Raw genomic sequence first — 15,766 nt, 5'->3', positions numbered from 1 at the left:
TTATATATTAATCTCTTAATATTAATGAAACAAATTTTAATGTTTTATTTCATGGCATATTTTTTTCATATGTTAACAATATCTATTTTAGTTAGTAGCTTAGTTTTTACCTTTTACAAAATCAAGCCGCTTTTTGGATTAAGGACTACTATCCATGTTGTAGAGTTTAAACCTACACAAAATCATACCATTTAAAAAACTAATAAATAATAACACCGAAAATACCAAATCATCACTAAAGCTTTCCCTTTCATTGCCCAAATGAGTTATGAGTAGTGAGTACATCCATGTACGTAGCAGTAAATAAAATGAGTTCCCCCAATACCAAATCTGACCACAACTGCAAAATATGCACAAGGCAGTGCAGGTAAATAAGCAAAAATGGGAATGCCTAACTTAAAATGAAAGTGCACAAATTTTTGTGTAAATTGTTATATACAACATTGGAAGGGGCCTTCCGGATCCTGCTTCTGCATGTATCTGTTAATTACTGTCTGCCAAGAGAGGCAAGAAAAAGAAGGGGGAAAAACATCATGAGTCCAAAGGTCTAAAGTCTAAACAAAAAATTGTAGCCATGCAAGCCTCCTATTGTTAGTTAGCAATATGTGTTTTTGTCTAAATAAAATATGGGAAGGAAAAAGGAAAATGGATACTTAACCTGCCAATTAATTTCTTTGCAATTTTTCTGCTATGATCCAGAAGCTGAAAGCTTTTTGCATGGTCATCATTTAGAATTGCAGCTTTTAAGTTTGAATAGAGTTCCTTGTAAGCACTACCAAACTCTTGATGTGATTCCTGTTCTTGACCAATCACTATTGCATCCAACAACAGCTCCTTCACCGATCTACTATGTATTCTATTGTTCACTAGCTCTTCCAATTTGGAAGCCATGAAAATGCCACGAGTAATGCAATGTGGTGGTAACTGAAAAGCATGATGATTACGATTGTCAAATTGAACAATTTAATCATTATAAAAACTCAGTGGACAAACCAAGATGCCAAGGTAATCATCTAGTCCTAATCGTTGTCAGCAAATTAGCAATGACTGAACTAACTCGAAAGAGAAATGGCCAACTACTATATGTTTGAATTTACCTGTGCTAGCTGAGCCACCTTAAATCCGAAACTTCTCTCTGAAACACCAGGTACGAGCTTGTATAGATAAGTTATATTATCAAGATAAGAGTTTTTGTTTTTACTTGTATCATGATGTGAGGTTAGATGTGACACGTGATATGCTCCCACAGAGCCAGGGAATTCGGTTGTGAGGTCTGCAATCTTCGGATAATGAGTGACAAAGAGGACGATGCTTCGTTTTTGCTTCAGAAGATAGTGCAATGTCGCATAAGCAATGGCCATACCGTCATGTGTACTTGTACCTCTCCCAAGCTCATCAATGATAACCAGTGAATTTTCTGTGCAGTTATGAAGAATATTTGAAGTCTCAGACAGTTCTTCTAGGAAGGTGCTTCTCCCTTGCTGAATACTGTCAGAAGCACCCATCCTAGTGTAGATTCTGTCCAGGACATGCAGTTTTGCTGATGATGCTGGTACAAAGGAACCAACCTAGAGAGATCAGGGCATGTTTCAATAAAGCAACAGTCGTAAGGGACTAGTTGTCAAGGAAAAGCAGTGCGTTATATGTTTCACAACAGATTGTTATAGCATCTTTCCTCAAAAACGAGAATTACCCTTTTCATTAACATAATAAAGCATATCATCTGTTGCACAATTTCCATAGATGAGAAGTAGAAACCAAAATATTAGGAGAACAAGACATCCAAGATCTTATATAATCAAACAAGATAATGCATTCGACTGATGCATCAATGACAATAAATGAAACATAAGCAGTATATGATATTTATTCTGTTCTACCTGAGCCATTATAGCAATCAATGCCACCTGGCGAATATAGCAACTTTTCCCCCCCATATTGGGTCCAGTGACAATCTGGCAGTACTCTCTGTCAGCATGCAAGTTTGTATCATTTGGGACAAAGTTGTCTTGTAAGGTAGTCTGCAAAACCTGGTGAGAATGGTAGCAATAATGAGCCTCTATTTACCATGGGAACTTCACATCTATGAGAGCTAGGTCATATCAGGTTAAGGTAATCAAGTGTTAAAAATGTAAAACAAAATGATGCGTTAAATGAACACTAGATTAATGCATGGAGGTAGGTAATTCCAACTAAATCTGCATTTATATATAATATACATAGCTGACAACCAATTGACATGATATAAATACCCATGTTGGCATGTAATGGCAGGCATCAAATTTGTATGATTTGCGAGTCATTAAATCCATACCGGATGCTGACCAGCACAAATTTGTATCTGAACAGGCTCACAATCATCTACAAACACTGGCCGAACATACCCCTGTAACAAAAAATAGAGAATTATAGTGCATACCACTTCATAAATATTTGGAGGCACCTTTAAAATTCTTGAAGAACCAACCTTATTTCTTGAAAGAATGGCAAGGGAATGGAGGCAGTCTAAAGCCGCCAGAGCTTGAACAGCAGCTTGGAACTCAGCATAATGTTTACTGAAATCCCTCAGAAAGCTATCCCAAGCAGTTCGGCAGGCAATAGTAAGCTCTTCTTTTGCTAAAGATACCTTGTCCAAAGCTGTCACCACTTCAGGAGGGTGATACCGAATTGTTTTCTTTGTATTATTAACCTTAACCCAGTTTGAAGGAACCTTAACATCAGTCTCCAACTGTAGCCAAAACAAATTTAGGGGTAATTAAAATTTATTCTTAACCAACCATTTATTCTTTCAAAACAAACTTTCTTTGAATCACTCCAAATTCATTAATTTGAGACACAGATTCGGAACACTACATATATCATTTTCTTCCTCTTTTTTTTTTTGGTGATAAAACAATACGTGCAACCATTACAAATTTGCAAACCATGGATGCTTACAAGGCAACAAACAAAAAAAGAATTCAAATGTTTCAAACTGTAACCTCTATCAAATGAGTAATTCCAGAAACACTCATGAATTCCAATTTCCGCATTCCAAGGCGCTTGCGATACAAGACGATCAATGAATTTAATTGTTCCTCTTCCATTTGAAAAGCTTTCCGAGCTCTAGTAACCTATTCATAGTAATAATATCAACAATTTCGTATTGAAGTGCAAAGTATAAAACGAATCCCAAAAGGAAGTAAATTAAAAGGAAAAAGGCAAACCTCTGGAAATTGTGCCTCAGATGCAATGATCAAATTTGTTAGATTGCCTTGATCAGCAGATTCTTTGTTTAAAGAAGACAACATTTTTGTAGCATTGCCAATAACACTGTCAGAGGAGGCAGTCAGAATCAGTCTTCTCAACAGATTAGACCGCAAATTATTGTTTTCCTCCTCGCATATGTTAAGTTGCTGAAGCTGTTTTCCAGCTGACAAAATAGCTTGAATAACTGCAACAAACTTTGGAAAGACAAAATGATTCAAGCAATCAATACCAACTATCTAGCAGATTAAGACCTTTTGAGTTCATTTATACCCATAAAATAGGATATACAGATAATCCAAATAGCTTTTAGAGGGATTATTGTTAAATTACACGATCTACAGAATATGCTCAGCTCTTTTTACTTTTCCCTCTCTATTGTAAACTGAGAATGCCAAAGAAATTATATAGGGGATGTAGACAAATGATTAAATGATAGAACATGATAAATAAATCAATGGTCCATCAAGAAGTCATTTATCACCTCAACTGGCTTAGCAGTGCAATGGAATATTCTTGTAACCCCGCGTTGTAAATCAGGTGCTCGGCTCAGATTCGTCAAAACCAAAGAAACTATGTAAGCTAACTCGGGATGCACAATTGTTACATCAGAGTCTTCGTCATACTCTAGGCTCTTCATGCTACAAGAGCTCATGGACTCTGCAATTTCAGATACAGCATGAAGACGAGCAGAAATCATGGTCTGATCGCATAATGGGTGAGATACCTGTTTCATGAATAAGAACAATTAGATAAAGGTTTTTTTTAGCTGAAAGACAATCAAGAATTCAACATTCAACGGTGGTATATCAAAACTAGAAGCACCTCATACCCAATGCCTAAGAAGCCTGGAACCGAATATAGTAAGGGTGCGATTCATAATTTGCAGCAAGGACCCATTCTCAGATCCATCACTATTATTTTTTAAAATCTGAAATCACACAGAAACATCCATTAGCAACAAGTATACACAACAGAGTCCAAAATGGTATGATGAAAATTAAAGCACACACAATAAGTTTTAGCTTACACAATAGCACAAGCAGAAAATGAAGTTCATAAAAAGTCTCTAAATGAATATTATGGGATCCTCCATGTAAAAGAGAAGAGCTATAAATGCGGAGGTCACTGAATAGCAAGAAGCCAGGATATTTTCTTGCATGATTTTATATGAATCTATGATAATTAAAAATTGAATCAAAGAAAATATGGACAGTTCAAATCTTGGTTAGATCAAATTTGATTAATAGAGCCAAGTTCTCAATGCACCACACATAAACATAGTTTGTTATCACAGTTCAAAACAAACAGGAAAAGAAAAAAGAAATCATCCAGCATGCCAGTAAAAATTATGCTCTAGATATAATTACCTCCAGTTGTTGAAGCGCATTGGCTGAAAAGGTCATTTCCATATTTCTTGAGAATGGCCTTAAAGAAAAACCTGAGCATACAATTCTTTCAAACCCAAATTCCTTTAAATGGTGAATTGTTAAGGCCAAAGATTGGACAGCCAAATCTGGCATGTGCATCACCTCCTATATAATTAAAGGGGTAAAAAATATTAAAAAGGAGTCACCAATGCAAAGTGCAACAGCACTAAGTGTACAGCTACAATCTGCAAATTAAATCAGGTATGTGATTTTTATGGAAGTTCTGTTCTTTTCTCCCTTTTTTTAAAGGCTATAAAAAAAAAGCATGTGAGAATTCAGAACTGGTTGTATTTATAACAAACTGCAACCCACTAGATTTGATAATAAATTCTATTCCACTACCATATTCAAACTTCAGAATCACAACTGAGAAGTTGACCAAGAGAACAATGCCTAAACATCAGTATTTGGTACCTTAACTAATGGCTGATTAGTGTGCTCGGTCAAATCTTTGTTTTGCATTGAATCTGATGAACATCCTATACCCATGTTCTCATACAAGGTCAAGACTTCTGCAAGAGCACCTCCATCAGCGAAGCAATCTCGAGAGGTTCGCTCCACACGAACGTTTGAAGCAGGCCCAGCAAAAGCCAGCAATAACTAATAATAGAACGAGAACACACAAGTGAATCTTAGGGGTAGTAGAGAATCGATAGTGACTTGAATTTTTCTATGTGGATTGTTAAAAAGTAAATCACTTAGTGATGGTGAGGACTTTTCTTATAAGAATAATTGAATTGAGAAAATGATTTAAGTTAATTGAATGTGTATACTCTTTGCTTTAAAAATACAAAGAACAATAACTATCTTATGGATTCAGAAATAAGCTTTTTGACTAGGAGACCACTTTAATAATCCTCAAATGGTTGAATACTTAAATTTCTTTTGTTTTGTTTGAAAAGAGGAACTTCCTAAGATTACCAGGGAGTGTGACAAGAATCAGAAAATTGTTTGGAGAACAGCATCTAATGATAACATCTTACACACATCAATTTCTTCTGAGTCAAGTAACACTCTTGCCAACAGATATAGAAACTACCTTCTCCGTTTGTTTGGAAAGAGGGTCCCCAAGAAGCAACTCAGCGGGAGATAAGTTCAACATCACAGCCTCAAGTGCACTCCTCAAGAAATTGTCATCGAATTCCCCATAAATAATATCCCCTGTTGATATCTCCACTGCAACAAATCCAATCCTCACATCAAAATTACCCTCCACCCCACACGCAGACCTCTCTCCTAAAATGCTCTTCTCCACCACACACATCAAGTAATTGCTCTCTGCCCCACACCCCTCTTCCCCTCCCCCCAAATCCGGTGCTGCCTCAAGTGTGGCCTTCGTGTACAATGCTGATAATCCCCTGCAAAATGGGCCTAGCCGGTTTGAACCATGAGCCTTAATAGCCGCTGTCTCAGTCTGCCTAACCACACCAACCTTATAGCCAGCACTCACAAGCCTCCTCACATGGACATTCAATCGAAAAGTTGGTATGCTAGCAGTTAAAAAGTTACGATCCATATGCGCATATATACCCAATACCCTGGCAGCATTTTCAGCATCTTGGCCGAAAAAACGGAACCTGTATCCAACCTCGATCATCAAAAGAACATCAGGGTACTTTCCTTTGAGCTCGGCCACTTGCTGCTCCAAAGGAGTGTACTTTAAGGGTTTGGCAGAAGAATGGGAAGGTGGCTCGGGCTCAGAAGGTTCTAGAAGTTTCTGGAGGAAGCGTTGATGGGTGGTGGGGTGGGGAAGAGGGTTATGGGTGTGAGGGGAGAGTTTGGGGAGCTTTGGTGGCTTGTTGGGGGAAATGATTTGAGAAGTAAGAAGCCGTTTGGATGGTGAGAAAGTGACGGTGGCGGAGATTTTGGGGGTTGGAGGATTGGGGCGAGAAGAGGAAGGAAGAGGAGAAGGAGGAGGTGAAGAAGGTGTTGGATCAGTTGTTGATGGAGAGGCTTTAGGTTTGGGAGCGAAAAAACGTGAAATGACTTGCTGCTTTTGTTTTCCCATGTTGGCGGTGGTGATTGTGGCGCCGCCGCACCGAGGCAGCAGTGGTAGGTAGCTTGTGGCGGTTTAGTTGAATTGGCGCGCTTGCAGAAATGGTTGGGAAGAAGTGCTGAAAGGAAGCGATGAATATAGCTCAAGAATTTGGTGAAAATTTTTTGGCCAGAGAGGAATTTGGGCTAGCACTTAGCTGTGGCCCATGAAAATATATATAGTGCTCAAAAGCCCATTAAGAAAGTCCAATAAAATAAAAAGTAGGAGGGTAGGAGTAGGCGGTGGTTCGAGCAAATTGAGGTTTCCAGTTTTGAAATCGTGGGCGATCTGAGCGAAGGAATAAAGATGGTGGTGGTTTCATCTCAGAACACGGTGGTTAACACCTACCCTCTCTCCAGCTACACTTTCGGCACCAAGGAGCCCAAGATGGAGAAGGACACCTCCGTCGCTGATCGTCTCGCTCGCATGAAAATCAAGTATCTCTCTCTCTCTCTCTCTCTCATATACACCGACCCACCTGTTTTAGCGTTTTCTAACTCGGTTCGCTCTTAACTTCAGCTATATGAAGGAAGGAATGAGGACCAGCGTCGAAGGAATTTTATTGGTATCTTTCAGCTTCTCATCTTTCATTTGATTTAACGTTTATGCTCATGAATCTGGAGAAGATATGGCTTAAATAATTCATTAAGTTCAGAATTGTATGCAGTCCTAATCCTAGGGCATAGTCTCTGTAATACAAGTAGTGGAGATTTTGTTTATCACTCTGCAGTAACATGCTTTGATTTTTCAGGTGCAAGAACACAATCATCCGCACATACTTCTTCTACAAATTGGAAATACCTTCTGCAAACTCCCAGGTGGTCGCCTCAAGCCAGGAGAGAATGGTAAAACCCTACTTCCCCATTCCTAATATGATATTTGATGATCCTAATTGATTGTGTCCCCTCTGATGTGTGTAGAAGTTGAAGGCTTGAAGAGAAAGTTGACTAGCAAACTCGGTGCTAATTCACCCACTCTTGTGCCTGACTGGCAGGTATTATTTACTCACCAAGTATGTGATTGTAATTATATTTGCTGTGGTTCATCTGTACTTTATCCTTGCAATCTTGCAGATAGGGGAGTGCGTGGCCAACTGGTGGAGGCCTAATTTTGAGACCATAATGTATCCATACTGCCCTCCTCACATAACAAAACCCAAGGTAAGTTGTGATTTTGTGAAGTTTGTATCAGGCAATAACATGCATTTTCTGCATCATAGGCATTGCTTACAATATCAATGAACTCTTGTATGCAGGAGTGCAAGAAGCTTTTCCTTGTTCACTTGTCTGAGCGCGAATACTTTGCAGTGCCCAAAAACCTAAAACTGCTAGCTGTTCCATTGTTTGAACTCTATGATAATGTTCAGGTATTGTAATTTAGTTTGATTCTTTTCTATCACCAGATTATTGAATTAAAAAAAAAATGTTAACTTAGACCATAAAATCCAATGATGGAGAGGGTGGATGAATGAGTCATGACTGGGTGATACAGTTGGTGTCTAAATAGATACTAATATACTATCTATTTTGGTGTGCACTGTGCAAATAACATAGCTCCATGACCCTTCTTATTACTTAGAGATTAGAGAATTAAAATGTTTGGTTGGTAATTGAACTATGTGATGCAAAACATGCCCATTATCTAAAACTGTTTCAAGTAACAGAATGGTGGAGTTTTATGTGGGAGAGATTTTTGGGATCATCTGAACTGTTCTTTTTTTCATATCATGACTGAGCATTATTCATTATCGGTACAGGGGTAAAAATAAAATGGACATTTCATGGATGAACTCCATATGTGCTAGTGTATAACAGCTCCACGAAATTAAAAACCTTATTTTTACCTTTAACAATTTATATGCATGGAGCTTGTTCCATTACAGTATATCATGAAATTTTAATACCCTATACCCTTGTACCAAACACACCTTTATTTTCTTTATCTTATTTTTCCTAATTATACTTATCCGTCAAGATATGCTTATATATTTGTGCCATGTCTAACTACATTTATGGATCACTTGGTTGCAGAGATATGGACCAGTTATATCAACCATTCCTCAGCAGCTTTCCAGATTCCAGTTTAAAATGATCACTAATTAATCGTAAATTATGATCAACCATTTCTACAAAATTCTCTTCCATTTTTCTTACTTTAGTTTTTAGAACTAGGATCAAGTTAATGCATTATTATCACTGCATAGACTGGGTAGAATATTGAGTTAAGTGCACTTTCTGAAAATGGTAGATACTTGCGAGTTGTGACATGGATTTTATGTGTAAATTTAGTGGATTATGTTCTATCGTCCATGGATTGGTGTATTATCAAGCTTTAGATGAGATTTGACTTGTGTAGCGTGGAAGGTCCCCAAGGCCTAACCACGATGCTCCTTAATATCATCTATTAATGATAATGACTATGAACATATATTGTCATGTATTGAACAAAGCAATTTCAATATCTGAAAATTCTCAAAGGTGGTTATTATATATATAGACACCGCAGCAAACAAAATGTTACACGAGCGTAAAACACATCAACAAGATGTTAAACAAAAAAACAAAATAAAGTAGCATCAGTTTTCAATATTCTATGATGCATACTCCGAATAAAATTTGAACTAGAATGAAAGTCGTGCTATGCGTGACGACGGATAGCAAATTAATGATAACGACGATAGCAAATTAATGATAGTATATAATAAATATTAAAATTGATTATATTTTGTGGTAAATTAATGATAGTATATAATAAATATTAAAATTGATTATATTTTGTAGAATCAAATTAAATATGTATAAACTAAAGTTAAATTTAAAAGGTGTTTTGTTTAAAATAATTTATAATACAAAAGAATTGAATGTTGGAGTTGTACAAAGTGATATTTTTATTTGGTGGTTTGATTTTTGTATTTGTTTTGGTTGATGGATTTAGTCTTCTTATGTAGTGCTCGTCCTCCTTTTTCTTTATTGGTTATTGTTAAAGTTGTTGCTTTCTTTTTTCTGTAGCTTGTAAAGACATATTCTTTATAAATTGTTGAGTTGTATGCATTTTCTATTGTTTTGTTTGTTTTATTTTTGTATGTATGTTCTTCTTCCGAAGATGTGTCTTAAATTTGTATGATTTTCTTTCTCCTTAATATTTTGATGTGGATGCAATTTTTCAATGATATCTACAATAAAAAGAACAAAAATGTGTAGATTTTTTTAAAATAAGTTATTTTTAATAAGAATAATTAAAATAGTATAAAGTGAAATTACCTATTAATATTTTTTTTTGACCCACTCTGTCAGATAATGTCTCAATTGATGCAAATTCAAAACAGTGTTAGAAAATGTTCAATTTAAAAATACAATTAAAAATATAACAAATATGTTTGTTTTGTACTTTTTCTTCTAATATAATCATTTCTAAGAAAAGAAACTCTTCTTCATTTGTGGGTGTTAATGTTTTTCAAAGACGAACTTTGATAAACCAATTATCTGTTTGTTTGGTGATATTGTCCAAAAAATTATGCTTCGTTGAGTAAGTTTGAGATGTTGTGTAGTGCGAAAATAAATTTTTTGTGCTAAATTTGATATTATTTGAAGAAGGGTTTTGCTAGGTAGACAATGACTTTTGTAGACAATGTGAATAATGAACTCTAGAATTGACCCAATAGTGATAAGAGACTTATATAAGTAGTTCAAATAGTATGGAATTTGAATTTTTGTAAAGTAAAATTTATTATGATTAATAAATTATTACGACATTTGTTATTATGATTAATACATTATTATGACATTTGTAATATGTATGTTTATTACATTTGATGAGTTATTTATAGAAATTAATAAATTAATTATTGGGGTTATAAATTTATTATATTGTTTATAACGGTAAAATATAATAAATATAGAAATAGATTCTTGTAGCTTATAATTTTGGTTAGACACTATTAATGTCTAATTATTGTCATTAGTAATTTTACAGTCTAATTTACATATTTTTCTATTACTTGTATGTTTTTTTGTATATTTTATTTTTTTGTTGATTTAGAAATAATAGTTGATTTGACAAAAATTGAGTGATTGATTATAAAATTTTGCCAAGTAAACGATATCACTGATATGACATTAGTAGGAGGAGAAAAATGTCTTAAAAATAATGTGAATAAACTTATCTATCTACTTTTATATATTAAGAATAGATTAGCAACTGCCTTTTTTCTCTAAAAAAATTGTCCTAATGTTCGTTTAATAATAACAATTAGAAGAAAGAGTAGCAACTACCTTATTTTATATATTCAAATGTAGATGCAGCATATTCTGGCATCGCATCATATATTTGGTTTTACTGACTTTTTAATTCCCAGTAAACAAAGACTTCGTTTTCTTTTGTTTTTTCTTTGGGCACAATTTTAGAACAATATTATCTGTTAGTAATTAATTATCAATAAGTTAGTTTCATTTGTAACAGAGAGGCTGCTGCAATTGGCTAGCCGGTTTATATATGGAATGGAGTAACATATAGTATTGCTTGAATAAAATAATATCAGTTAATAATGGCACAAAACAGGATCAAATAAACATTATCATGGGGAAGACATGTAGTAGGTTAGGGGAGCATAAAAATATGTAGCAAGTCTACTCTTATACGCAATACCGAATCTGATTATTATTTCTAACCATTCTAAATATACTCTCCCAATGAAGTAAAAAGCAAATACAACTAAAAATCTAAAAAATCTTGAAAAGTAATAAACTCTCATTCATTCAGTAATTAAGAAACTTTATACTAATTAATTTGTTTGAAAAAACATAATCGGCAGATCATAATTCTTCAACCCTTGCATAAGTAAGAAGATATCAATTCCATAAACTTCAAGTTTTCCAATATAAAAACGTCTTTTGAATTATTCACGCCTTCAATTCTGTTGGGTAATTTGGTTACAAGTCTTCAATAGATCACAATAGGTTTAGACTTACAAATTATTGTGATTACTATTTAATGTATGTTTATTATCTTATTAGTATAATTGAGAGGGCAATTAGAGAAGTCTACAATTATTATTACATAGTTACCTTCTCATCAATGTTATTACTTACTCATTTGACAAAATGATCAATTCATAGCTACTTAGAGGAGGCCAACATTCAACCATGCGTGACATCTTTTATCCCTTTGTACTCTCTATGTATCTATAATATAAATATAAAAAATAATAACATTGTTATAGTTTATATTAGTGAACCACATTGTCCAATTGTCAACAATAATTGTGATTGCTTGTTGATCTCAGCAATAATAATTCATTAATTATTGATTAAATAATATATCAAATTTGGAATAATATAATACAGACATACTCTGCACGCCCTTAGGAATTTCTTCAGAAAACGCTGTGCATTTGAATTGTCTCACTCTATATTATCATTGGTGAACCAAGTTGGATTCAATTCATTTTTCTTGGTCAATGGCTTGTTATGCTTTGGACACTTACCAACTTCAAGATATACATGGTGATTCATGGGACTCCACTTAAGGATTTTATTTTTTTTAAAAAAGAAATCAAATATTATCATCATCATCATCGTTCTTAGCTTGCACAATTCTCTTGATTAAGTAATTTTTTTGGTTGTCCACAATATCTGCCAGCCTAATAAATTAAGGACTAATTCGTCGCGAATCTGAACTCTATTTAAAGGTCTACCACTAGTCAATGATTACTGCATATACAAGGCAGGATTCAAACTCCAATCCTAAAACTTGTTTCAGTAAACTAGTGAGCTGACGACTCGACCAAGCCAAGTTGGTTTGCCAACTAGATGCTAGTTTAAAGTAGTTTTGACCTTTTCTCTTAACATGCAGTTTGAGGCAAATACAGCTTTAGAGTTTAGTGATTCATTCACTTCACCATTAGTTTAGTCATCTTGATTATGATAAATAGTAGAATTTGTTTCTTTGTGCAACAACTGCATTGGCTCCTAATCCCATTTATGTCATCATCAACTGCATACATCAGCCACTCAACAGGACAAAATCTGATTCCTTAGTTGCATTAATTTTCTCATAATAATTTCATGCCTGTGATATAAAATGAGGAAACTATAAAGAATTTTCCTTCTATATGTTGTAAACATTGTTTTTATTAGGACATTCTTTCAAATTTATTGCCTGTTTGAAATTGAGAAATGCAGCTCATGGACCATACAAGGCGATTACATGGAGAATGTGTCGGCACGAGACAGTTGTTGACTTGAATGGTTACGTCGTTGGTTGGTAATAAGGGTTGGCACAAGTAATACAATTTTACAATATATTTTATTATATAGGGGGTGCATATTGAAATACATTCTCAAGTTTTGATATTCTTTTTATAGATGATGATTTGTAAATAAACAAATAGTCTCCTCCTTGGTTCCATTCTCATTAATCATTATTACCTGCCACTTATTTAGTCTACCTCTGGCTAAAGAATAAAACGAAAGTTGCATAAGTTAGATTAATTTATACATATTAGACAAAGCCTTTTTTACATAAAATAAGACTCTGATATTAGACACCACTTAGGTTTTTCATCATAGGGTCTATGAATATTATTTCTTTTTGCAAGTATTTGGCATATATAAAAATGTTGTATCGGTAATATGTATAAGGAAAGTAAATAAATAAATAAATTATATGTAACGTTTGGGAATTTGGTGCATGTGATGATCAGATAGTATTTTTTATAGTAGAAACTCAGGTGCAGTTAACTTCATATGGAGTTGTTTTTCATCTTTCAACTTCTCGTAATGGAGTTGTTTTTCATCTTTCAACTTCACGTAAAATTGATTGCACCCGAATTTTCACCATTTTTTATGCTTGGAAGTTGGAAATATAAGCGAAACGGTATAGTAGTAATGCCTTAAAATTACGATCCAAATTTCTAGTTTTCTACCATCTTTTCCAAGTTGGCACATTTTAAGTCTGAAAGGGTGAATTCAAGTATGGTATAAGAGCACGTTTTCAACTCATGGGGCAGCACAAAAATTATTTTTTAATCAGAGATTCTTGGGTTATACATCTATTTTCTTATTTCAAAGCTTTTCTATCTATAGGTTATGAAAAAAAGCACAGGAATGAATTGTTTAATTTCTGTTATATATATATGAGACTAGTCATTCATTATTCCCTTGTCATTGGCAAATATTCTTCCTTGTAGTCCCTATCAGGAAAATCAAAAGATGGGGTTGCAGCCACTGGAAAAAGCAAAACCAAAATACAAGAAGGGTTTATGGTCACCTGAAGAGGACAATAAGCTCAAAAACCACATTGTAAAGCATGGTCATGGCTGCTGGAGTTCTGTTCCTATTAAGGCAGGTTGGTCTTTATTATCATGTTGCATTATTATTATCTGTATGGAACAACTTTGGTTTTCTTGAAGAAAAGTTTCTCCTCAGAAGAAACTATGACTAAACAACTTTTGTTAACTCACAATGGACTTCTCTAGCATTTAACACCATTCATGAAATTTGACATTAGAAATAATTAAGTTTCTTTTTCTGATTGGAATCAATTGTAGCTTCCCTTGTAATCAAGAAACAATTACATGTGCATACAGGTTTACAAAGGAATGGAAAAAGTTGCAGACTGAGGTGGATTAACTATCTAAGGCCAGGATTGAAGAGGGGCTTGTTCAGCAAACAAGAGGAGGAGACAATCCTCACCCTTCACCAGATGCTAGGCAACAAGTAAGTAAAACAGTAAAAATATTCTGATCTTTTGTTTTCCAAGTCATTAATAAATCTTCAATTTACCTGTACATTTGAAGAAGCAATTTAAGATATTGATATAGACGTGTCAGCAAAGGAGTAAATTTTAATTATTGTATTTTAATTGGTGCAAGGAAAGGTATTTAATTCTGTTTTATAAACTAGACCCTGGCCCTATAATATAAACAAAGAATAAAATGAAGTTGAAAAACTGATAGATGTGTCAATTGTCAAACCATGATCATGGCAGCCACATTTTAAAGCTTGGATAACAAAATACTTTTCTACACCAAGTTCCAATTTATTAAATTATAGTTATCTTACTCTTTAGTCCAACCAATTATTATCACACATATCATAACCAAGAGTAACTTAAATTTGAGCAGGTGGTCTCAGATAGCACAAAATTTGCCAGGAAGAACTGACAATGAGATAAAGAACTATTGGCATTCATATTTGAAAAAGAGAGTGATGTCCAATGCTAAGGAAATGGAATCTCATGAACAGGTTCAGTATGCTACCTCAAGCTCAGAAACCATGGATTCTTCTTCACATGCTGTCCAGAATCTTGCAACACAAGGCACACAAAATACCTACAGCTTCACCAATGAGGCTTGTCAAAGCTCCCCCATACCAAAACTTCTATTTGCTGAGTGGCTTACACTTGATCATGTGCAATGTGGTGGCAACTCTGCTAATTCATATGATGAATCTTTGGCTTTGAAGAATGGATTTGACAGTCAAATTTCGTCTTTTCAAGAATCTGCTACAGTACATGATGCTATGTCACAAGGACCCTTTGGAGGAGATTATCGTAATAATAGTCTAGCTCGTCTAGCTCATAGTTCAGCCGAAGAGATGTTCAATTCACAGCTAAAGTTTGGAACAACAATGGTAGAAAATGGATTCATCCAATGTATACCTGGGGTTGATTTTAGTGCCAATTTCAACATGAGCAATGATACGATGTATATCTATGATAATAGCATTATTTCCACGGCAACTCAAAATGGAATGTAAAAGGAATATATAGTTCATGTTTTTCCACACTGAGAGAAGACAGAAAACAGAATACAACCATATAAAAAGGAGTTTGGTGTTGCATTGTATTAAGAGAATTGATTGATTCAGATATTTAAGTTCTGTCTCTTTACATGTGAAATATTACAATCTAAATGCAAATTTATTGGCTTATAGAATAAACAGTGCTAATAAGTAACAAGACTCGAATAATGATGGTTTCATCAAGATAGAAGAAAGAAAAGTAATGCTTCTGAGCTAATAGTAATGTGTTATGAAGTAATAGATGGTGAATTAAC

At 34.4% G+C, this 15,766-nt stretch overlaps 3 protein-coding genes across 4 annotated transcripts; 2 read left to right on the top strand and 1 right to left on the bottom strand.

Annotated features, from left to right (window-relative positions):
- Positions 1-211: 211 nt before the first annotated feature.
- Positions 212-6,783, bottom strand: LOC130948837 (DNA mismatch repair protein MSH3). 2 transcript variants are annotated; one of them, XM_057877713.1, is made up of 13 exons: positions 5,716-6,783; positions 5,091-5,276; positions 4,617-4,781; positions 4,079-4,177; positions 3,731-3,973; positions 3,207-3,443; positions 2,982-3,113; positions 2,468-2,728; positions 2,315-2,386; positions 1,881-2,030; positions 1,098-1,568; positions 659-924; positions 212-490 (listed from the first exon to the last, which is right to left on the bottom strand). In XM_057877713.1, the coding sequence occupies exons 1-13, from the start codon at positions 6,682-6,684 to the stop codon at positions 484-486; spliced, it is 3,258 nt and encodes a 1,085-aa protein (XP_057733696.1). In that variant the 5' UTR covers positions 6,685-6,783; the 3' UTR covers positions 212-483. The 2 variants fall into 2 exon arrangements, with proteins under 2 accessions (XP_057733696.1, XP_057733695.1); XM_057877712.1 differs by having other exon boundaries at positions 213-494.
- A 129-nt stretch (positions 6,784-6,912) lies between these two features.
- On the top strand, positions 6,913-9,136 carry LOC130948839 (pre-mRNA cleavage factor Im 25 kDa subunit 2). The gene is made up of 7 exons (XM_057877714.1): positions 6,913-7,148; positions 7,231-7,276; positions 7,463-7,556; positions 7,632-7,705; positions 7,785-7,871; positions 7,967-8,077; positions 8,742-9,136. The coding sequence occupies exons 1-7, from the start codon at positions 7,018-7,020 to the stop codon at positions 8,811-8,813; spliced, it is 615 nt and encodes a 204-aa protein (XP_057733697.1). The 5' UTR covers positions 6,913-7,017; the 3' UTR covers positions 8,814-9,136.
- A 4,730-nt stretch (positions 9,137-13,866) lies between these two features.
- Positions 13,867-15,601, top strand: LOC130951394 (transcription factor LAF1-like). Its single transcript, XM_057880041.1, has 3 exons — positions 13,867-14,055; positions 14,297-14,426; positions 14,834-15,601. The coding sequence occupies exons 1-3, from the start codon at positions 13,920-13,922 to the stop codon at positions 15,465-15,467; spliced, it is 900 nt and encodes a 299-aa protein (XP_057736024.1). The 5' UTR covers positions 13,867-13,919; the 3' UTR covers positions 15,468-15,601.
- The last annotated feature ends 165 nt before the right edge of the window (positions 15,602-15,766 follow it).

The sequence above is a fragment of the Arachis stenosperma genome, chromosome 9, assembly GCF_014773155.1.
Source record: "Arachis stenosperma cultivar V10309 chromosome 9, arast.V10309.gnm1.PFL2, whole genome shotgun sequence".
Classification (NCBI taxonomy): Eukaryota; Viridiplantae; Streptophyta; class Magnoliopsida; order Fabales; family Fabaceae; genus Arachis; species Arachis stenosperma.
Note: the sequence above shows the minus strand (reverse complement) of the source record. Positions and strands in the feature narration are given on the sequence as shown.